The following is a 25,203-nucleotide window of genomic DNA, read 5'->3' as shown; positions in this document are numbered from 1 at the left end:
TCTGCAAGTCCAAGTAGCATTCCAAACTAGTCTGTTACACAGCCACATTCACTATAAACAATCATAATAATAAAGAGAAAGGCTCCAAGTGAACTTCATGATTAGACCGCCTGGTGTCAGTATGGCATCTTCTTGAGCCGACTCGGTGATGTCCCTATTTGCACACGCAGTACAAGCTGTGTCTGCGCAGATTGGCAGGGCTGTCACATGTGTTACTGCCAGCTTCTGGATGTAGAATGACTGTCATGGTGACAATAGTGTATTATACAACATTCCTGCCCCCCGTTCTCCCCCCAAAACTCCTTGCCGTCCTCATATATAGGTACAAAAAGTGACAGCGAGGGGGAGGGTGGGGCAGGTCTCTATGCATAATTCAAAAATGCAGCTTCTGTCCACAACCTGACATTTGTCTTGTGAATGGATGGAAACATCAACCAAAAAACCAGCCATAGGATGCACACCCTTGCCCAGGGATAAAACATCATCTTCCACTGGTGAAGACGCAGTCGTGACTGGAGGGTCCACAGTGACTCCTGGAAATGAGTTCATCTCTTGCAGCTGGGGCTACTGGCACTTTGGTTATGGTGAAAGCAGTGCATTGACAGCTGTTGGCACCCTGTCTGGGACCAGCAGTGTGGGACACGAGGGAGACAAAGGTGGCTGAGGGTGTGAGATCCTCTAGGGCACTGAATCTGCAAATGAGAAACCCATGGCAAGATCGCACAGCACACAAAAGTGAAGCTGATTCTGATGGCACTTCTGCAGCTCGGTGTGATCCTTTAAGACATATGTAGAATGGTCCATGATTATCTTGATAATGCCTCATTCCCAGCCCTGCATCTGCTGAAAACTCTGAAAAAGATGATATCATTAAAATTAAACTTAGATCACTGCAGAGGATCAGCCAACCACTGTGGGGGATCTGGCAACTGCGGCAGTGCCCTATGTCAACACCCGTGCAGCAATTCTGCTGGTAGCTTGCCATTGCATGATGGGGAACAGTACGATGAAAGGAAGTTCACTAATGCTTAGTTGTAAGGGAAACATTTTACTTGTTGATCTGTTGCTTGACTGTTCAGATGAAGCATTCCAGTATACCATTAGATTGAGGGTGCAACAGTGCTGTCATCATAAACTTTATTCCATTGGCATCACTAAACTGCTGAAATTCTACTGATGTGATATGAACTGGGTCCACTGTCGAAAACTATAACTCGTGTTAGAACTCTGATGCAAAAAATTGAGATCGGGGCCTTGATAGTACTACCGGTTGTGGTGGTTTGCATGGGCACCACAAATGGAAACTTGCTAAAGCAGTCTGCCACTATAAGCCAACAAGAATTCCGGTAGGGACCCACAAAATCAATATGCCTATTTTGCCAAGGGGCATTGGGCTTGGGTCAATCAAAAAATTTCTGTGATTTAGCAGCCTGGTGTTCTGCACCTGTTGGGCATTGTGAAGTCAATTGTTCAGTTTGAGTGTCCATGCAAACCCGTGTACAATGGCATCGGACCAGATGCTTTGGGCACACAATGCCCCAATGTCCTTGATGATGGAGAAGGTGAAAAGTTTCCGTCTGAAGCAGATGTGGCTTGACTCAGGATTGATCATTGCTTCTGTGTCATAAGGTAATACCACGCTGGACAGGTAAGTCATACTGAATATCAAAATAATGGCATACAAACGAATCACTAACCTGCTTAATCAAATGTGGTCAACCAGTGCAGATGTATTGCAACAAAACCTTGAGATTGAAGTCTGAGCAACCTGTCAGTGGTTGATGGAAAACCATCAGTTATTTCATTGTCCTCAACATCAGTGTGGAAACATGAACCTTCAGAAGTGTTGAATGCCAAATCAGGTCAACTGGCAGGTGACAGAGAGTTTCTATATTTGAATGATTAGTTGTTGACCTGTACATAATTTCATTACTGATAATTTGAGAGGAGAAGAGACCAACAACACAACTTTTGTGTCATCCATAGAGAGGCTGGCTTGGAAAGGCTGAACAATGGAGTGAGAGGTATGTAATCCATCACCAAGTAAAATTTTCTGCCATATGAATAATGGGGGAATTTGGTCACCCCATATATGATAGCAAGAGCTTCCTTCTCAATCTGTGATTAGTTGCACTGTACCCTGAGGAGGAGTTTATGTGGGGAGGCAACTGATCTAGCTCTGTGTGAGAGAACAGTGCCAATCTTGTAAAAGGATGCATCACCTGCAAGCATGTATAGCTTAGCAGGATTAAAATGTACCAAACAATGATCTCTCAGTGAAGCATCCATCAGTTTTTGAAATACAGCCGGCCACTCTTGGTTCCACTCAAACAGAATGTTCTTTTAGTGAATGGAGCTGCAATCTGTGCAGCATTCAGACTGAATGGGTTGTAATAAGGCAATTTACCTGACACAGCTTGGAGTCCAATGACATTCCTAGAAGCTGGGAAGCCATCTATGGCAGTTAAGTTTAATTGCAAAAGGTGAATACCCTGACAGTTGGTCACATGTCCCAAATATCCATCTCAATCTGGAAGAAGGAGCATTTGCCTTCATTACACTTTAATCCAGTATTGCAGGGCACTTGAAACAATTTTCTGAGATTGGAAGGTTGTTCATTGGGTGTATGACCAAAAACAACTATGTAATCCAAAGAGTTCGAACAAGAAGGAACTGACAAATAACAGTGAAAAATTTCAGGTGCAGACACTTTACCGAAGGGCAATCTCTAAAACTTAAATTACCTCATGTGGCTGTCCATCACAGAAACTTGTTGTGGCCATCATCGAATAGAAGCTGCAGACAAGCATCACAAAGATCTATCTTGGAAATGAAGTTACCTGCACTAAGTCTGTCCATGAGTTCCTCAGGCCAAGGCAAAGGGAAAGGGTCGATCAGTCTGTGAATGTACTGTTGCCTTGAAATCTGCACATAAGTATAAGCTGCCCAAAGGTTTAATACAACAATGAAAATAATCAATTTTTCACAATATAATGTAATTGCTTTTGCATGCTTTTGGAACCAGTGGCACTGGCTCCAAAACCTTACATAAGTTAAATATTTTTTTAAATGTGTGTCTTCTGTCACCAATTGATGAATATATTTTTTTTTATCTATGCAATTACATCATACTGCCTGAAGGTTTGTTTATTATCACTCATGGTGATGCTCACTTACTGGCTGCTACAGGGGAAATCACATCATTGTCCTGCCAAGACAAGAGCTCTTGTGTCATCTGATCTCTGATAGCATGGAGGAGGCTGTGCTTGGCAAAATCATGGCTATGCAGTGTATTTCATAGTAATGTGAACCTCAAAATTAGCAGCTTTTTGTAGGCCATCTTGAAAAAGTCACTAAATTTTTCACATAGTTCAGCTAACACATTCATGAGCACAAAAGAGTTCATGGAGATAACATTGTTGTGAATGTGCAACCCAAACAAATCAAAAGAATCCCTGCCAAAATGTTTTCACTATCGCATGAGCACAAAACTGTGAATGAAACTGTTTGGTAACATTATGAAAAGTGGCAGGTAGGCTGCAAATACCTAACAGAGAAATGTCATGCCCACTGTAACCAGAAAAAGTTGCCTGTGACTTATGTAGTTTAGACTTGCCTAACAGATTATCAATGCTTTTGCACAACAAAGTCACTGACACAACCGTGTCTAATTTTGCAACTAGCAATCTCCAGAGTGACACTGAATACAAGAAGTGTGTGATATCTTTGTTGAAACACTTGATTTGCACTGTGTAACACTAGAGCGACTCTATGGGTTTGAAAATATTGCATTTACATTCATTGACATTGTAGAATGTGTAAGGCCTAGTTGGACTTGGGTTTTAGCAGACATCTTGAATGTGACCGTGCTTGTGACAATGTGACAATGATCACACTTAGTGTCATGACAGAGCACATCTGCAACTTGTGAGCCATGAATCACTGAGTGCAAGATTTAACTATACTAGTCTGCTACCTAGCATAATGAATCTCTTTGTATCACTCCCATGGCTGAGACTTTGTGTGCCACAGTGCATGAGCTATGCGCACAATCTGTTTACTACTACTCCATATGGCAGAATTGAAGCCAACCACTGCACTGTCACACAAATTCTGATGCTCCACTAATTTCAAAGACTGATGTAAACTAGGATGACGATACTTATGAATCTTTTGTCGTATACAAGGATCTGACACATTTTGAGTAATGGCATCCCTGATCATGACATCAATGTAATAACGTGCATATTCACACTTAAATTTACAAAGGCATGTAAGCCCTTGTAAGTCTGTTACCTACTGCTTGTTAGTCTGATTAAGTCACTTCTGTAAATGCAGAAATTTATTCTTCATAATAAGCACTTTCAGAGCAACTGGTGGGGAAAAGTTTACAGACAAGCATGTGCACTGACACACCAAATATTGCAAGAAAATAAGGTTGCCTGTCACCTGTCCCTACCTTCAGTGTGATGTGCCATGATGTGTGCGTTGAGCTGTGCTTAGTACTCAGATCATTCCATGTGTATTGAATCAAAACCTCAGACTGGTGATCCACAAACAGCTGATGCTGGCTGTGGCTGTTTTGTGGGAGGTGAGAGTAGCAGCTGTGTGTTAGCTTGTTCCAAGAGCAATCTTGTTGTCATTTGCATCAAATTCTGCATTTTCCATGCCTCAAACTGAACAATCTGTATTACTGACAGATTGTTTGGAGGACTAACCATGTTGAATACACACAAAAATTACATGAAAACTGTGCACCGTCACTGGAGGGGGGAACCACAGACAAATGCAGGTCAAAGTTTTAAACATCCACCAGAACAGTTGCATCACCAGTTGTTGGGTCAGAAAAGTGATGGATGCTGAGGAATAGATGGGTATTGACACAGAGATCAAAATAATTAGAAGCACATATAATACATATGTAATGTCATGTACTCAACTTTCTTCTGAAAGTCCAAATAATATTCCAAACTAATCCATCACACAACTACATTCATCATAAACAATCACAATAACAGAGAGCCAAATTAATACACCACAAAGGCTCCAAGTGAGCTTCACCATCAGACTGCCTGGCATGGGACATTGACTTCTTAATACATCTCGGTGCTGATACTACTCTCACGTGCAGCAGAGAGTGTGTGTCTATGAGCTGGATGTGGATTTGCAGAGCAGTCATATATATTAGTGTCAACCTCTGGATGTAGAATACCTGGCATGGTGTTCATAGTGTACAACACCACAGGTAATAGCTGGTGCTGAGTACCTGAGTAATGGGGATTTTTGTCGCATTGAAAGTGGGCATCATGAATAACCACTATACATCTTACTTCTGACTGTCATTCCCTATATCTTTAATCTCATGATTTTATATTATATTTCCATCTGAAGTTTCTGTACTGATCATTTACTTCATACAGTTCTTGCACCTTAACTTTCTTCTTATGTTACATCATCACATTCTCAAGCTGGGTGGAATGAGTGTGTAATATTGCTATACACACATACCTGTATTTGTTGCGTAGCAATAGCTATGTGTTGATTTATTGATTTGAGTTTCATTACTTGTTTTCTCTTTGTTATATTTAAGTACATGCTATATGGAAAGTGGAAACCTAAACATTGCAGTTGATTAGAAGCCAGTTTCTTCTTAAGTATACATTGCTTAAAATTTGTTTCAGATCGAGCAAAGAATACTTGAAGAAAAAAAAAGAGTCCAAACATGTCTTCATGAAACAACATGGGACAAGCTTATTGACATCCTTGATAGAGTATTAATTGAGAGATATGTAGAAATGTTTCTTGCAGAGTTTGTGGTACTACTTTTGAACAATCAAACTGAAGACCTTGGAAGAATGTATCAGTTGGTATCTCGTGTTTTATTTGGTACACAAAACTTACGGGTCCTGTTTGAAGGCCATGTTACAGGTGTTGGACAAGCTTCCATAAACCAAATTGCTGATGCTGCTATGAATGTAAGTTACGAATTTGAGTCTAATATATTTTCTTTGCCTTTTTCGTTTTTTATGTCATAAAAGAACATATTTGTGATAATTAATCTTTTGATTTGTTATTGTCTTAGCTCCTATCCCTCTCTACTCTCCTCCCCTCCCCATCCCCCTCCCCCTTCCTCTCTTTCTCGTTCCAATAAAGCAGTCCTAATTTATATCTGTCAATGTTAAGGGTGTACTTTCATGTTATTCACCACAACTAACTATTATCTTTAGATTTATTGTCCACCCATTTCATGGCCATGTTCACTGGTAGCATTCATTGGTGTGATGTCTCTGGCGATCAAAATGGTTGTAACTACAGCAGTTTCACTACCAGTCATTTGTACTTTCTTTGTCACTAGGAGAGAGGGGTTGATTGCTGTGCATGTTGACCTAATATACACCATCTGGCCAAAAATGTCTGAGACTGATTTTATTCCTGGCATATAAATGATGTCAGCTCAGTAACTATGGTGACAGCCTGAAGAAACAATTGTAAAAAATAGATCTGCAGTCAACCAGTCAGTGTGAGCAGGCAGTGTTGAGTGATGAATTTGCAGCCACAGTGTGCCAGCGTTGTGGTGTCACTAATCATAATGAAGCAGTACCTCTAAATAAAGTGTTAAAGACATTCTTCAGAGTGATTTGAAGAAGATAAAAGTGTGATAAAGTATCTCCTACACACTATGTACAAGACCTGCATCGTTAAAACACCGTCTTAACTTTTCTCTGTTTTTCATTAATCCAGTCTCAAAACTTTTTGGGCTTACAGAGGACATACAACTATTTTGAGATTTTCTTTCCTAATTTGCCTAATCTAATGCACTTTCTTCTATACTTGTGTTTGGCAGACTGTGTCAGTATCTGTTCTATGTGAAGTGCGCACATTGAGTTATTTTATGTTCAGGGGTATCTTGTTCTCCACATTCTCCTTTCTGCTGCCTTTCAATTTTACATAAAGTTGTGTAAGTACTGTCCCATTAAGAAGTGGATTGTGTGCTGATTGTGACTGACATGATTCATTCTTACCTTCCTTTGAAGTCCAGGGAGAGTACTTACAGCTCATATCACTGGTATGCTACTCTCCTGCCATACATACATCCTCTGGTTTTGAAACTGGATTATTTATTGTGCCACATTTTTGTACTTGTTCTGGGTCTTACACCAGCACCCAGTACCACGCTGCCAGATATATACTAGTTACATCAGTTGAGTACATTCTCAGAATGGGAAGCAATGACCCCACTAACATGGTTCCAGGGACCCAATGAGCCTTATGATGAGTATACCCATCCTGGCCTTATGGAATTCACTGTCATTTCTCTAGTAACAGCATTTGTCAACATACATTGGTCACAGAGGTAATAACAGTGCAGAAAATAGCACTATGGCAGTCTAGGTTTTTTCTATGGGTACTCTGCATGTCATAGAGCAAACCATGGCTAGTTTAAGCATTAGCGTGCTGGCTTTAAGTCCCACTAAGTAGGTATATACAACAGGACTTCTTTTTCATCCAAATTCACTTCTACATTTTTACAAATAATGCTGTGTTTTGTAGTTACATGTCTGAACTTAACAACCAGGGCTCTCTGAAGTTTCCACAGTAGTAGAAAGTGTGGTTTTGTGTATTTCAGTGGTGAGTTTTTTGGGGAACATCATTTCATCGTGTTTCATCACACCACAGGTTTTATCTTGCAGTGAACCCCTGGAATTCCCTGAATCCGTGTCATGGAGATCATCTGTAAGTGCAATAATATCTTTTATTCCCCTTCCACAATTTGAAAAAGGGGCTCAATTGGGAGATTACTTAAAATTGGCCCCTCATACTGATCCATGAGGGCATCATCTTTTATATTTTATATTTTGACAGGAGTACAATTTTATGCATATCCCAAGTTCTCTTATTGATATGAGCATTATATTCTACCAGAGATTACTGAAGGTGCCTGTGCTGTTTATTATTACAATGATGTACTTTTGTTGGGATTTATCTGACCTGCCCAGATATCCAAGTGGATTGAAGTGCCCATTTCTGTTACGTAGGGGGGCACACCTCACAGATTAATGATGTGGGCAAGTGTGCTGACCAGCTTGAATGTTGCTTTTAGATTTTTTTCCATATGCTTTTAGGTAAATACTAGGCTGGTTTCCAGGTTCTACCTCAGCTGCACAATGCACAAACAATTTGAAAAATTATGTCAGATTTGGTCATGTGATATAAACTAGATGCAAATAGAAGAGGTACGTGGAGATTTGTCATTTGGGGGGGGGGGGGGGGGTGTAGCTGGGAATAGCTGTAAAATGTTCTCAGAATTAACCAGGTCATTAATGAGGCAAGTCAGCCATTGTATCTTGCAGTCCACATGGTTTTGTCAGCTTTTTTAATTAATCTGGAAGTCTTTCAGATCTTAGGAAACCCTCTTAACTCATTTTTACTAATTTTTAGACTTTACTATACAGCCAACATACTGAAAGATATAGTATACAAATGTTAGAGATCAATGTTACAGTATAAATAAATTATGAATAATCCGCCTCGATTGCAAAAATTCCCAGTGTTTACCCAAGTTTCAACGTGGATAACCACGCCTTCTTCAGAACTGAGCAGCCACTTAGCATTTTGGCGATGTAGCGACAGTGATGGTTTCTGTTAGGAGAAATTGTGTGGTTTTATCCGTTAACAACATTTGAGATGTTCTTTCTACCGCCCCCCCCCCCCCCCCCCCCCCTCCCCGCCCCCACACCATTATCCGTTAAGGTGTCAAGTTTTGCAGACCGTTTGCTCTGTGAGTTACAACTTAATGGTTCCCACATGTAGTATGGTTTGGAACCGATTGCACTTTACTATGTCCTCATGCATAGCCATTCCTGTATGTTAGTTGTAATTTTTACCTAATTTTAGTGCCTCCATATTAGTTAGTGGCTGATGCACGACCTGTGCGCAATGTTGGTCGAGAATTAATATGTCGTAATTTCCGCATCAATGCTTGTATCACTTACTATTTGGGCGACAACTTTTTGTAGTTACTTAGGCCCCGATTCATGTTAACTGTTGTATCCCGTTTCTATGCATAAGAAGAGCGTTTCTTAGCCGCGCGCATGCGCAGAGATTGTCGACAGTCGCTCAGGGGAACAGCCGGCGAGGCCTTAGTGCAGTGGAGAGCCGTGACCCATCGCACGTTGGCTGGGGCGAGGCAGCACACACAGTTAAGTAGTGTTATTGACTTGGTACGGATGTACCGTGTAATGTTAATAAATTTTATGGGGACCTGCCGTTGTGGGTGTTCATTTTAGAAATTGACTGTGCTCATTTAGGCAAGCTGTTTTTTATTTTGTTCTGAAGAAGGCGTGGTTATCCACGTTGAAACCTGGGTAAACACCGGGAATTTTCGCAATTGAGGTGGATTATTCATAATTTATTTAGATAATTACGATTGCTGACGTGCTGCAATGCTGAATGTTCTTAATGTTGCAGTATGTTACTTACACCGTTATGCTACATTGTGTTGGTGTTAGATGTGGCTGTCTGTTGTGACAGTACACCTGAAGAGTGCATTGTGGGATATGTGATGCTGCATTTCTAACTGCCGCATCACACTGGTTGTCATTGTATTATCAAGCTTCACAAATACATGTAAAAGGACTACTGTGCTGCCATTCTCATTGCCAACCTTACATCATGCCTCTAAACACTACATGTCTGTAATCCATAATTGGGATTTCAGTCCAAGTTACGTTCACTGCTGCAGCAGATTCCTTGAGCAGGTACTCAACAACTTCACTGCCAGGAATTTCACTGTATGATTTTGCCCAACTGAAGATGACAGATTTGTCTTCTCCTCCCACTGACACTAGCACTTCAGTCTCATGTGTGGAACAGGTTTTTCAGTCTTGCTTTCACTGAAGCTCTTCATTATTGTTAAAACAATTAGTGAAACACTGATCTATGATGTATGAAGCAGTTGCCATATGGGAGCATAAATGTAGTGCCTTTATTGTGACCACAAGTTGCATAGTTTGGTGTTTGGTCCTGTTGCTAATTTAAATAAATCAGAATTATGTAAACCTGTAATGTAGAACACAAAAGCTCCAAGATTGGTGATCTTTTACAGAGAATTAAGAACAGCTGTCAACATGAGTAACTTAGAAGTAGATATCCTTGTAGTAGTGAAGCACCTTAAATCACTTAATAAAAGCAAGTATACCAATGAGGTTACTTTCAAATTATGCTGATGCAATAGCTCCATACTTAACAATCATTCATAACTGCTCGCTTGACAAAAGATGTGTACCCAAAGACTGGAAAATAGCACAGGTCACACTAATATTCAAGAAAGACAGTAGGAGTAATCCACTAAATTACAGGCCCATATCATCAACGCTGATATGCAGCAGGATTTTGGAACATATCTAGTGCTCTTTACTCACATAAAGTGTTAAGTGTTATTGACAAAGGATTTCAAACTGATTCTGTGTTTCTAGATTTCCAGAAGGCCTTTGACAATGTACCTAACAATCAGCTTGTAATCACATTGCATGCTTATGGAATATTGCCTCAGTTATGTGACTGGATTCATGATTTCCTGTCACAAAGGTCACAGTTTGTAGTAATTGTTGGAAAGTTGTCAAGTAAAACAGAAGTGATTACTATCATTCCCAAAGTTAGTGGTATAGGCCCTCTGCTCTTCTGTATCTATATAAATTATTTAGGAGACAATCTGAGAAGCTGTCTAAGGTTGTCTGCAGAGCATGCTGTCATTTATCATTTAGTAAAGTCATCAGAAGATAAAAACAAATTGCAAAATGATTTAGAAAAGATATCTGTATGGTGCGAAAATTGGCAATTGACCCTAAATATGGAGAGTGTGAGTTTATCCACATGAGTGCTAAAAGGAATATATTAAACTTCACTTACATGATAAATCAGTCAAATCTAAATGCTATAAATCCAACTAAATACCCAGTAATCACAATTATGAACTACTTAAGTTGGAAACAACACATAGAAAATGTTGTGGGGAAGGTGAATCAAAGGTTGCAATTTATTGACAAAACACTTAGAAGACGCAATAGATCTATGAAAGAGACTGCCTACACTATGTTTTTCTATTCTCTTTTGGAGTACTGCTGCATGTTGTGGTATCCTTACTAGGTAGAGTTAACAGAGTACACCGAGAAAGTTCAAAGAAGAGCAGCATGTTTTGTATTATTGAGATATGTGGGAGACAGTGTCACTGACATGACACAGGATTTGGGGTGGACATCATGAAAACAAAATCTTATCATGAAACTTCAATCACTAGCTTTCTCCTTTGAATGCAGAAATATTTTGTTGACACCAACATACATAAACAGAAATGATCATCATAATAAAATAAGGGAAATCAGAGCTCACACTGAAAGATGTAGGTGTTCATTTTTCTGCGTACTGTCCAAGACTGAAATAACAGAGAATTATTGTGATGGTGGTTCAATGAACACACTGTCAGGCACTTTAGTGTGATTTGCAGAGTATCTATCTAGATGTAGAGCTGGTGATTTTTGAGCCATCAGTGTGTACTTTAATTGGTTTGAAATTTGGTCTTAAAAATAAAATCAACATTTTTTTTAATCTAAGTGGGCATTGTGCTCATAAAACATTCCAAGTTTTACCTTTCTCTGGAATGATTTTAATGAGCATGTTACTTTACAACCAGTCTAAGTAGCCTTATTGTCTTTGTATTAGTGTATTTAATGCATAAATAAACTTTTACAAGTGGAGGAAGAGTCTGTTAATCCAGAAGAAGTGTGTTTGAGTTTGACTGATTTGTTTGAGCTCTTTTGGAAGAAATTTTCCACAGAGGTACAGCCAGTTTAGGTGAACTGTGGAGGCCCATACATTTCAGTTGATAGTGAACAGTCAAGGTATACCACATAGCTTGAACACAGATTTTCAGCACTGTGTACTGACATTTCTTATTTTTTTCCAATACAGATCTGTAACAACCTCATTCAAAATCAGTGACTAGATGCACTATAACTTATTGGAGCATTAGAGCTGTGCTGATGTTCAGTCCTCATCATAATCCTGTTACCATTTTGACTATTTTAATTATTGCCTTTGGCCAACAGGTAATAACTTTACAGTGAATGTTTCTAAACCACTTCCTGTGAACCATTGTTTGAGTCTGTACATGGCAGTTCTCAAATGTGCCCTACAACCATCTAGAGACTTAATCCCCACAGTGTTTTAGAAGAAGCACAAAGTAAAAATTTGAGTGTTCATACATTGTGGGCAAAATTCATGTTACTGGAATTAATTCATCTCGTGTTTCATGGTACAAAGGTCTCAACAATTTTCACCATCAATTAAAGTAACTGACTGAAGCATGTTGATAATGCTAAGTCAGATATTTTCTGCTGCCTGCTTTCCACAAAGATTGCAAAAGTATCACTGTTATGCATCTCATACTTGTTGACAGGGTATGTTATTTTTGGTGGAACATTGCTGATATTACTGCTTCCTGGTATAGGATGTCTGTAAATGGACTGATTTTATGTAACTATCAGCTATGCATTGCTTTTGGACATGTTGGTCAATACATGTGGTACTTCGTCAACGTTGTTGAACATTTACTAGCCTTGTCTTTTCCACATCCCCTTTTCATTGGTTGATTTATAATCAGCCACTCTTGGCTAGTGGCTAAGAGGGCTCCACAAATCAATTCACCCATATGGAAGCTTCCCTGTTCATGTATTGTAGTGAACTATAAATAACACGGAATGTGCCATGCAGTGCAGTTGATATACCTTTACAGGGATTGGTCACTACTCTGCCTTTGTGGTACTGGCCATTGTTACATCATTCCCGTGGAAGAAAGGTAAACATACTGTTAAGTCTGAGTATCATAAAATTCTGTCATCAGGAAGATACAAACTATAAAGCACAAAACATTATGCTAGGGAACCATGTTCGTGAATGATGCATATTCAATCAGGTGCAGAGCAATTGGAGCAGTATGCAGGAAGAGCAACTTCTATACTACAGGCATTGCAAGGCAATTGTTTTCCAGTCTTAGTACATCATTTAATAGGTGCATTAGGAATGATATAACCTGAGTGCTACCTGCTGCTGAAATTCATTGTGGATGTCATCTGGCCTTGTTGTTTTATAGGACTTCTGTTTAATGAGAGCTAGCGCAACTGTCTCTGTCATAAATATGGCAGTGATATCCTCTTCAGTGTATTCTATGTCTAGTGTTGTGTGTGTACTTAAATGTCTCTGACAGGGTCATTGTCACAGAGAAGATTTGGTAACAAATATTCAGCAGTCTCTCCACTCTTGAGTCATTGTTCAATCATTTAGCTTTTGTGTGGATGGTATGATATTTACATCTACATGGATACTCTGCATATCACATTTAAGTGCCTGTCAGAGGGTTCATCAAACTATCTTCACAATTCTCTGTTATTCCAATCTCATATAGTGCGCGGAAAGAACAAACAGCTATATCTTTCCAGATGAGCTCTGGGTACATCCAATCTTCATTGAAGAGAGACTGAGACAAGACATGAATGTTGTTCAATGTACCATCAAACAGGGTGTTTTCAGGCACCGGGGCGAATTCGGACACAATGGCTTATTTGCTCTTTGCCACTGCATACAAACAAAGAGTTACTTATTTTAACATCTGTGCGCCAGTTATTTTAAGCACAAGAATCAATTTATTGCTTTCCACAACTTTTATTTTGTGTCAATTGTTTCCCTAGGTGAATAACTGACGAACAGTCTCAGTGTTAAAAATCCATGCATTGTCATAAAGTGGAAACTTTCTATTGTTGCGCCAAGCAGGAAGTTATTGTAACCGTAATTGTTGATGCACTCAGTAGCTAACAGCATGGAGACAATTTCTGTACAAGTTTGTCGAGTTTCTCATGCAAGGTTATAAAATAACGACAGTTTTTGTAAAACTGTGTACCATGTGGGGTGATTTCAGACAATGCCAAGAACATACAAGAGCAGGAGAGGTGCTACAGTATGGTGTGATTATGACCCAGAACTTTTGGATAAAGTGACTGATGACCTCAGATGCTAAGTCCCATAGTGCACAGAGCCATTTTTAGATAAAGCGGTTCATGATATTCAGAGTGGTAAAATATTGTACAGAAAAGCGTGTGATTTGTATGACATACCTAAATTGACCCTACAAAATAAAGTGCAGGAAGCACATCCGAAAAAAAAAAAAAAATGGGAGGACAGCCAGTGCTCTATAAAGAAGAAGAAGAAATGTTGAAGCAAGGTATCTTGAGCGCTGCACATTGGGGATTTCCCTTCACTAAATTGGATATTAGATATTAATTTAAAGGCTACCTTGATAAATATGGCCGAAAAGAGAAAAAATTTAATAATAATATGCCAGGAGAAGAATGGGTGCATTTATTTCTCAAACGACAGTCAGAAGATCTTTCCATTTTTTTAAGCAAAAATATTAAACAAGCTCGTGCAGAAGTGAACAAAGAGACTGTTAAGATGGCTTTCTCCAATATCAAGGCAAAGCTGGAAAATCTCCCGCCATGTGTAAAATGTCACCAAAATCAAATAAAAAGCATGTAGAATTTAAAAACAAAGGCACTGACTGACCAAATTTGCGCTCTATATTCTGTAACTTTGGACAGAGATTTAAAAAACACATGTGTCCGAAATCACCCCTATCCATGGGGTGACTTCGGACACTTTATTTAACTGCCTCAGACAAATATACCTACACATACACTTTCTAGTTATGAAATATTTTATTCGTTACACATGTACCATACCACTTCCATAACAATCAATTTAATCTAACAATATATATGAAAATTACAATCAAAACAACGACAAAACCATCCGAAATCAACCCGTTTGACGGTATACCATACTTGGAGAAGAAAAAAGCATTTCAAGACTCTCCAAGCCTATACTTTCATAAAGTCACTCAACTCAGTAATGAAGTAACCTATCCCAAATGCCAATCTTCATTAAACTTTTCCTGAAGGATATGAAACCATGTGTATAGAACATTTTGAAATCATTGCCCAGCAGAGTGTTATGATTCTCTTGAGAATGACCTGATAACTTAAATTGGCCAATTGCACATACAAATAAAGAAATTTACAGCATGTGACATAAAGTGCCTTCATTCAAAAGAAATACTGGTATTAACATGTAAATGATGACATTTACAAAAAGCACAATCACCTGCACTTCTCTATGCAGTTGCAGATTGTGACACTGATAAAAACCATGAGTACACCCAGAAAGGACAAAAACAGCAACAGAGTACTGTATCTTCCCAGTGAGCTGATAAAGAAAAACAAAGTATCAAGGACAGCAACAAATCTTGAAGTTTCAGTCCATTGCCATCAAATAATGGTCTCTTCTGAAGGATCAGAGGACAGCAGTCCTGATTGCAATATTGTTACTGATGTCTGCCTTAGAGAACCATTGTAAAGTCCTCACCCTATCAGAAAGATATTGATGAAAGAGGAAACCATAACCCCTAACATTGCTGTTATGTTATGCACAAGGAGGAACAGAAACTAATGGCACAGGATAGCCCACATGCTTCTGTCTGCTTGAGACACCTTTTAAGGATTCTGATTCCCCTGTGTCAAGAGATTAGTACTGCTACCAAAAGGCAGTTGCTGTTGCAGTTTATATACTGAATAAATTGGTGAAACATTCCTTTAACTGCTCCAGCTCATTCCTCATCTGAGTGGAGCATACCCCGATAGAGTGCTACTCTACACTCAAGTACAAGTCAGACCAGTGTCCAGCCTTCTTCCATGACAGAGATACTGCTGAAAGGGGCATTTGGGACTTAGAATTCACCATTAATGACGTTTACAACTGTCCCTTCCTAGGTGTGATGCCGATTTGTCCTAGGTATGACACCGATTTGTGACATGTGACTTTAATTTAATGCCATAAACATAGAAGGACCATACTTGTCAGGATAACTGTCACAATGATACCATCATTAGGTATTTAGGAAATATCTTGAATTATATAGTAAACTGCTGCCTTGTCTGTGTCAAAAGAATCCAGACAACTTCTTAGCCACTTTTAGTGTGGTCTCAGGAGATATTCCATCACTGATATCTTAAAAACTGGCTGGAGGCAGTTATACAGCAGCATTTTCTCTGCAGGCATCACCTAATTGACAGTTTCTTAGACCCTGAAGAGACCTCCACTCTATTACTTGTAATGTCTTCAGACAGTTCCATGTTTGGGATATTTAGTATGTTGCAAACAGCTCATGTCAACACATAGTCACAGAATTAGAATCTGTTTCATGATATATTATAATGATTGATTTCCAGGTGTTATTCAGTTGAACAGTATTCATTGTATTGTAGCCAATATTGTAATACTCCCTTATATTTCTTCAGTGGTACTCTACATTCAGTAAATGCAATAATCACAATCAAAACAACTGGACGACAATGGTGTTGAAGATATGAATAGCGGGCTAAGTATGGTAACTTACTGAAAAGAACATATGCTTAAGTACATAGTGCTGTTATCTACATCTAAATCTACATGACTGCTCTGCATTTCACACTTAAGTGCATATCAGAAGGTTTGTCAAACCACCTTCAGATTATTTCTCTAGTGCTCCACTCTCGAACAGCATATGGAGAAAAGTGTGAACTCTGATTTATCCTATTTCCATATGATGATCATATATTGCTCTGTAGATGGGCATCAACAAAATATTTTCACATTCAGAGGAGAAAGCTGTTTAATTTGGCTGAAAGTTGCAGACGATATTATATAAGCATACATTGAGCCTAGTGAGTTTGTCATTTAGGTGGTAGAAATTCAGTGATCTTAAACACTAAACATGTTTGGTCTTACACCAAATACGTATGTTAATATCACCAAACAGCAGAACTCTACAATTTTTATATTTTAAGAGCATTGTTACCAGTTTTTCAAAATTTTCCTTGAATAATTCTTTTGTAGTACTAGGGGAGTGGTACACTGATACAGCTATTAGTTATTGATGTGGTATCAGTATTGCTGAAACTTAAAAAACTGCTTCTGAACATAGAAAACTTACATCTGTCACTTCATATTCTAAATTATTTGTTTCTTTGATAAAGTAAAATGTTGGGATGGGTATTTTGAAATGGACACAGCTGTCCCTCTCCTCCCCCTCCCCCATCCCGCCAAATCTTTGTCCAGTCTGAGATTTTGTTGCTATGTCTATAATGAACTTGTCATTGATGAGCATTAAACTTTCATCCTCCTTCCTTCTTTTCTCCGAATAACTTTACATTTTCCTCACACAAATGGGTAAATACTGTATATCGGTGTGGTAGTTCACTGCTGAAAAGTTATTGCTCAGTCCATAATTATATACAGTATATGAACAAAATCACCAGATTTATCAAAGATTTGTAGTACATGCAGTTTTATATTATTATTAATGTGTATTACATAATAACAACAATAATAGTGTCATTAATAATATATGTTGTACTTTGTCAGGTAAATGTCCTCTACAGACAGGGATGAAACATTGGGTTTAAATGTGAATCCATTCGAGCATGACATAAGTGTGTTTATAGTTACGTTTATACCCATTTGTAGCTCACATGTGTCGTACTGTGAATCCCAGTGTTATTTCTTGTGCAAGTTGAGTTTGTTTGAATGCTTTCTTTCTACACAATAAGTTTTCAAAATCACAAGGGTTTACTGAAAATGTGTTTTATAGGGTAGTTGAGGACTAACAGACAATGTAATTCTTACAATGTTCTTTTTTAGTCTGAAAAGGTTTCCCAAGAAATGGTTTTGTGAAATGTGCTAAATAAATTTTGCATTTTTAAATTATCTGTAGCTGTAATAATATGTACTACAAATATAAATGAAATAAGGCACTTCATTAAGTGTAGGTTGAGGATTTATTAATTCTTGTTGTAGTCTGCTTGTAGTCTCCCAAAAACAGAACACTATCAACTTCTTGTACTTTGGTCATGAGTAGACTATAGTTGGGGTTGTTTTATGACAAGTACAGAATAACATGTACTGAGCCTTATGAAAACTGCCATTGTTTGCCATGTTGCCTGTTGATGTTTTTGTATTTTTCACTGGCTGTTTTTTTTTACTAAGACATGTGTTACTGTTTTTTATTCATGTAAATGTCATCTGCAAAAATGACAACATTTTATCTTGTGACATTGTAAATGAAAGATAATTAATGTATGTGAAAAATAACAAAGAACCAAATATAGAACCCAGGGGCAGAATATTATTTTACTCAGTGTTAAAAGTCTTCACTGAGTTATGAAAAGTTACCAGTATAAATCATTCATTATCTGTTGATTATAATACATCGTGAACAATATGAATATAGACTGTTCAGTTGACAGCCTTTATCAATATTCAAATTCTTTGTCACTGATGATGTTTTTGTGTACAAAATGTACATGTCTTCCTACAGTTTTTTTAAATAAATACTAGTGTTAATGACATGGGTTGGTGATCTGTTACCATTGTCTGCTTTTTTATGAATCAGAAAATATTGCTGAGAAGATAGAAATAATAATGTTGATACCTTAATATATTACAAAGCTTATTTGACCAAAATAGTAAATAAAACATTTTATTATTTTACCACTAAATTAATCAAATACCTATTTTAATGGTATGCAACATAATCCTGAAACTTTAGTGTATTGCCATTCCCGAGAAATTTAACAGTAGTTTATTAACATTGCTGTGCATAATTATGTGAAATATTTGTTTCAGGATCCGAAACTTTATGTGGACACTATACTGGAAGTTCATAATAAACATAATGCCTTGGTTTTGACAGCTTTTAATAATGATGCGGGATTTGTTAATGCTCTTGACAAAGCCTGTAAAAGATTTATCAATGGAAATGAAGTGACAAGGCTAGCAAACACTTCATCCAAGTCACCAGAACTACTTGCAAAATATTTTGATTTAGTGCTAAAAAAGAGCAGCAACGATCCTGAAGAAGCTGAAATTGAGGATACACTCAATCAAGCTGTACGTGATATGCAGTATTATTTAATTTTCATTCATGGAAAGATGCAAGAAAAGACTTTTCATACTGGAATTTTGCAATTACTGAATGTAGGCTTCAGTATACTGATTATCTAGAACAAGTCAGTCAATTACCTAGTTTTTGAAAATGGATATTGTAAGTCCACTCCTCAAGTCACAAAGTTATTTTTGTCTTATAAACAGTGAGAAACCAATTTTTATATTTACTTTTATCCCCAGTAAACAATAAAAATTTCAAGGAGATATAGATGTGCATGTAGCAGGAAAATAATCCCTCTTATTTATTTCATAGGTAAATAATTCATTACTGTTTTGACACACAACCAGTCTTTATCCTCATACACCATACATGTATGTAAATTATGTTTCCATACAGTTTTGTGAACACCTGTAACAGAAGTCAATGTTGTCAGTCTGTCTGTGTCACCTGAGCATACCAGCATATACTGCCATTCATCAGGCCAGGAGTCCTTCTTCCAGGCTTCAACAGTTCATTGGTGCTGTTTCTGCTTCCATGTTTATCTCTGTACCCTGTGACATGCAATCAGTAGGAATATTTGTGTGGGAAGGTGGCTTCTGTATGTCAGAGCACAAGATGGTTCTGGACAGTATGGCTGCGAATTGATTGTTGTTGTGCAGTACGGAAATGATAAGTGATCTGTTACACAATGGCACATCTGGTGCTGTGGTCACTGTCATTTTCCCAGAACTGACATACACACTTAACATTATTGATGCTTCAAATTGTGAAAAGCTCAGTACCAGTAAAATCTTGCAACAATCAAATGCACTGAAATGGCATGTCTTGCCAATCTTGCACTGAGCTACATTGCTGACAGGCAATTACTATATCTGGGGACACCCCAGTTACATGAATCAACATAGTACTCATGAGACTGTGTCAGGCATACACTATCAGCAGGTAGTTTTTCTCATTTATGTGATTGTAATAACAGTTGTCTGGTTTGCTTTTGCTTCTAGGCAGAATATCAGAGATGTGATAGGAAGTAAATAATTAAGCTGCCAGAAGAATTGTCTTCCAGCAGCACACACACACATATACTCTATCTCCCTCTCTCTCACACACACACTCACTCACTCTCTCTCTCTCTCTCTCTCTCTCTCTCTCTCTCTCTCTCTCTCTCTCTGTCTCTGCCTAACTGAAAAAGTGAGTGCCCAGAAGACATCATCAGATGTCAGTGCAACTTTGTACACGTACATAGTAATGGTGCATATGTAAATGATTGTAGTGCACTTCTGTGCGACAGGGAGAATGGAGACCTGAGTACATTACTGGTGTTCATGTTTAGCATTGTTAGCAGAAATCATAGGGTGTGAACATCAAATTTTGAGAGATCACTGTGAAGGACACAGAGATGTTGCATAACCCTATGAGACAGTGTGTCAGCACCTGACAGAGTTTGAAAGGGGTCACATTGTGGGTGTCCATTTGGTCTGCTGGTCCAATTATGCAATATCCAGTTTTGTATGGCATTCAGATATGGCAGTGGTCTAGTGTTTGATTGTGTGGAAAGATAAAAGTAGGCAAACTTGTCATCAAATCACCAATCGACAACACCCCCTAGGGGGCTCACGTCTCTTTCATGAGTTCACGTGTGGTGTGCATGGGTCCCTGAACTATAGCAGCTCATTCTTCCTTCCCAGGCTGTATTTCCTTCCCTGTGGCCTTCCATCACTGTCTTCGCACCTTCCCCTCTGTCCCCTCCTGTCCCCACTCTCGGTGTTCTTACTTATGTGGACATGGGTATCCAACTTCTTTTTATATTCCTTCCAGTTTTTATTCCCTTGCTTTTTCTTTTTCATCTTTCCTTTTTGATGTTTTTGGTCTCTATTTGGGGTTTGACCTCCATTTCTACAAATCCTCTCTGTAGTGTGAGCTATTTGCGGAAGAACTCCCTCCCTAGCATGTATGGCATGGATTCTTCTACCTTCCCATTTCCCTCTCCCTTCCCCACCATAGCACCTGCCCCTGCACCACTAGTTGGGGCTATTGTGTACCATCTGGCTGAGCCTCCTAACAACACAGAGATCACACTTCTGAAACCTGAGCTTTTGCCTCTCTGTTCATGCCTAGAAGTGGGTGCTTGTCATTCTGGAGCATCGCAACTCCCGGCAACAGCTGCCGTGCCAGGTGGCCCTTGTTGTGGCTGGATGTCACCTGTGGGGAGAGCCCATGATTGGAGTGGATGGTATCAGGGAGGATGCTTTGCACATAAAACACATTAAGCTTAAAAAAATTGGCCATTCTTCTACAGTTGTGTCTTCAGTTTGTAATGAATGATTTAATGCTGCTGCTTATGGCTCTGCAATCTTCCCTTCCCTGGGTGGAGGGCCAGGCTCACTGGCTTGGGGTGAAACACATTCAATGCTACCTGGTCTGCACTAGGACTGATGGCAACACTTTCACTGCCACCAAACCATTACGTTTTGTTGAAAATATTGAAGGCAAGTTGGGTGAAGCGGAGTCTTTTAGTAAGATGCAATCCATTTCACTGTTGATCAAAATTTCTTCTGCTGTCCAATCTGCAGCACTTTGTGCTGTCCATTATTCCTCACCAGTCTTTGAATATTGTTCAGGGAGTCATTTTTCATAGGGACGTCATCCTTCAAACTGATCAGAAACTTGGGGCAATCTGAAACAACGGGCATTCATTTTGTTCAATGTGTTCCGAAAGGCCATAAGGACAATTGCATCAATACTGGCACCTTTCTTGTGGCATTTGATGGAGATACCATTCTGAAGAAGGCTAAGGTTGTATGAAGCCATATGTATCACCATCCATGAGGTGTTTTCAATGTTTGTATTTTGGGCACACGTCTTCCTGTGGGGAATGTGAACACCCGCTCTATGAGGGGAGCCCCTGTGTCCTGCCACTTGTATGTATCTATTGTTGTGAGTGTCACTTTCCATGCTCACCAGATTTTCTGGTTTTTATGAAGGAAAAGAAGATACAGGAGTATGAATCCCTTGATTGTTTATCCTCCACTGGCTCATCATAAATATGATCGTCTTCACCCCTGTGTTGGACACATTTAACTTTGCCTCTTTTATATCTTTCCCTTTCCTCCTTCCTCCCTCCTCCTTAACCCAATCCTGCTTCCCTCTTCTCTCCCTCTCCCCAGAAGTTCTGATATTGTCCCCTCCAAGTGCCACTACCCCTCACCAGCCAGAGAAGTGTCCCTCTACTTTGACATCCTCTGGTGATGGGGCTTCCTCCTGGGCCCTCCTCCCAATGTCTCCCAGGTAAGAGACACAACTCCACCATGAAACCCACAGTCTGTGTGCCCAAAAGCCACACACTCTCTCTCAGTTCTGCATCTTGCAGAAGCTTTGCTCTCTCTCTCTCTCTCTCTCTCTCTCTCTGTGCCCTGCCCTCCTTGACCTATGAAAGAGAAGAAGATGACAGCCCCCCTTGAAACCTGAACCTGAGCTCTCATTTATGGATATCATCCCAGCCACATTGGTGGTGGATGGTGACTGGGCGGCGTGATTGGCTCCAGCTCATTCATCTCCCATTTGGATCCCCATTCCATGCTCATTCAGTGGAACTGTAGTAGACACTACCATCACTTACCGGAGTTGCAGTCCCCTATTTCCTTTTACTCATCAACTTGTATCATTCTCCAGGAATCTCATTTTACTGATGCTCACTCACTAATCCTTCGTGGGTTCCATGCGTTCTGTCAGAACTGGGTCGGCCCTTTGAGGGATTTCGGTGGTGTTTGCACATTGGTCTGTAAGAACATTATTAGTGCATGGATCCCCTCTCATATCACATTGGAAGCAATTGTCACCTGCACCCACTTGGGCCCTGTGGTCATGGTTTGCAATCTCAATCTCCCTCCTGACAGGCCATCTACACCTGCTGCCCGAACTGCCCTGCATCAGCAACTCCCCTGCACCCCAGTTCCTTCCTCATCCTTAGGGATCTTCATGCCCAACACCCTTTGTGTGGCAGTGCTTGTTCATCTAGTTAGGAGCTCCTCATTGACCAATTTCTTGTGGACCATGACTTATGCCTTCTTAATGAAGGTTCCTGTTCTCATTTTAGTGCTACATATGGCACTTTCTCTGCCATTGATATTTTGATCATTGCCCCTCCCTTTCTTCATTCCTTACACCAATTTCCACACTATGACCTCTGCAGTAGTGAGCACTTCCCCTTGATCCTCTCATTCCCTTCTCACCTCCCGAAGGCCAAATTACTATGCTGGTCTTTCCATAGTGTTTACACCTTCTTTGTCAGATTGTATTGATGAAGTCATTTGTGACCTGTCTGATAAGATAATTTTCACCACTGGCCATTTGATGGGCCTCGTTCACCACCAGCCAATTCCGTGGTGAAGCACAGCCATTGCCCCTACCATCCATGATAGCTGTCACTTCTTGCAACACCTTAAGCAGTACCCATCCTCTGCTCTTCTTATTACCTTCAAACACCTATGTGCCAAAGCCTGTTACTTCATCATACAGTGCAAGCAGATGTGTTGGGACTGTTTTGTCTCCTCCCTAGTTCTTTCTGTCTCCTTGTCACAGGTGTGGGCTACACTCTGCACTCTGCAAGGTTGCCAGTGGCAGTCTTCTATTCTGGGACTTGTCCTTCCAGGTGGCTTTTGTATAGTGTAGTGTTAGGACGCATATGACTCAATGATTTTTGTTTGAAGTATGACCATGTGCAGACTTTGTCACCTATGTCGTTTACAAAACACTTTAAAAAAATTGTTTAAATTCTTTTAAAGTTCTCTAGGAAAGTTTCTTGAATGAAACTGTAATTAAAACACCTTCAGTTGAGATTTTTGTACAAAATTACGTCACTCAGTCCAAGTGGTTTGCGTAAACTTTTAAAACTTAGATATCATTTGTTTCTTCTTGGAAATTATATTCTTGCAAGTTATCTTATTATTCCCATATTAAAATCAGACTGTAAAACCTTTAAGATTCAAAATCGAAATCAATCTCTTCTGAAAATTAATATCTTGGAAAAATTCAGTAATAATTCTTCCTCAGTATAACTCTTCATAAATAATTCTCGAACACATATTTAAGCTTTAGAGCACACACTGTTTTATTGTCTTTGTATATGCTACATACAGATGTGAACATCAGATTCGACAAAACAGAACCGAACGAAATGCAACATGAAGTAAACATTCTGTGACGTCATTACAATGGAAAATTACAAATTTTTATTTATTTGAATGTTGGAGGTTCGACGCAACAACCCGGTCACAGGATCTTCTGCTGCTCTTTGGCCGTTGACCCACGACATCTAGTGGCCAGCAATTTTCTTTCCGGTTCCGGCAGTGAAGATGCTGTTTCAGCGAGTTGTGCTGCTCTCTCCAAACATGAGACATATAAAACAAAAATACAGAACTTTAAATATTTTACAAACATAACAAAATATCACAAATACATAAACAACAAACTAAATTAAACATACATTTACCTGCAAACTGAGCTGATCCTTGTGGAAGGGTGACGCTTCAATTTCGCGTCCTATTACAATAGATCCATCAGTTCTCATGGAACACCTCATGACCCATATTGCAATGGCATCAGCATCAGCCTCCTATCCAGCCACCATCCTCCTCCAGAAACAATGGGCTGAAGTGTCCCAATTATGTTTTAGTCTTCATTATGTGGAATCTTACAGTGAACCTTTTACTGATTGGCAACTTCTTCTGACCCTTATATCTTCCCATGTTTCAGCACCTGGCTCTGATTCCATCTGTAGCCAATTCCTTCAACAGCTCAGTCCTTCTCAATGGCAATATCTCCTCCAGATGTTTGACAATATTTGGCTTCAAGGCATTTTCTCCTCTCAATGGAGAGGCAGTATCATGGTTCCTGTTATTAAGCCTGGCAAGAATCTACCATCCCTTGATACTTAATAGTCAATCATTCCAATCAGGCTGACCCATGTCTCCTGAAATTTATGTGAATGGATGATGGGACACTGCCTCAGTTGGGTCCTTGAATCTTGAGACCTTTTATCTTGTTACAAGTGAGCTTTTGGAAGGGGCAGAGTCCAATCAATCATCTGCCTCAATTGGAAACCACAGTTCAGCAGGCCTTTCCTGAGCATCACCTTCTTGTCACAGTGTTCTTCAATCTTCATAAGGCCTAGGACA

General features: G+C 39.3%; 1 protein-coding gene across 1 annotated transcript in view; it reads left to right on the top strand.

Moving 5' to 3' along the window:
* The window catches only part of LOC126297744 (cullin-1-like), a 212,627-nt gene that overhangs the window by 94,654 nt on the left and 92,770 nt on the right, over window positions 1–25,203 (top strand). Inside the window, exons 8-9 of the mRNA XM_049988904.1 lie at window positions 5,682–5,975; window positions 18,769–19,032. Coding sequence (XP_049844861.1) covers window positions 5,682–5,975; window positions 18,769–19,032 — 558 coding nt within the window. The remainder of the gene's footprint in view (window positions 1–5,681; window positions 5,976–18,768; window positions 19,033–25,203) is intronic.

This window comes from Schistocerca gregaria, chromosome X (genome assembly GCF_023897955.1).
Source record: "Schistocerca gregaria isolate iqSchGreg1 chromosome X, iqSchGreg1.2, whole genome shotgun sequence".
In the NCBI taxonomy this organism is placed as follows: Eukaryota; Metazoa; Arthropoda; class Insecta; order Orthoptera; family Acrididae; genus Schistocerca; species Schistocerca gregaria.
The sequence above is the reverse complement of the archived record's forward strand: the minus strand, read 5'-3'. Positions and strand labels throughout refer to the sequence as shown.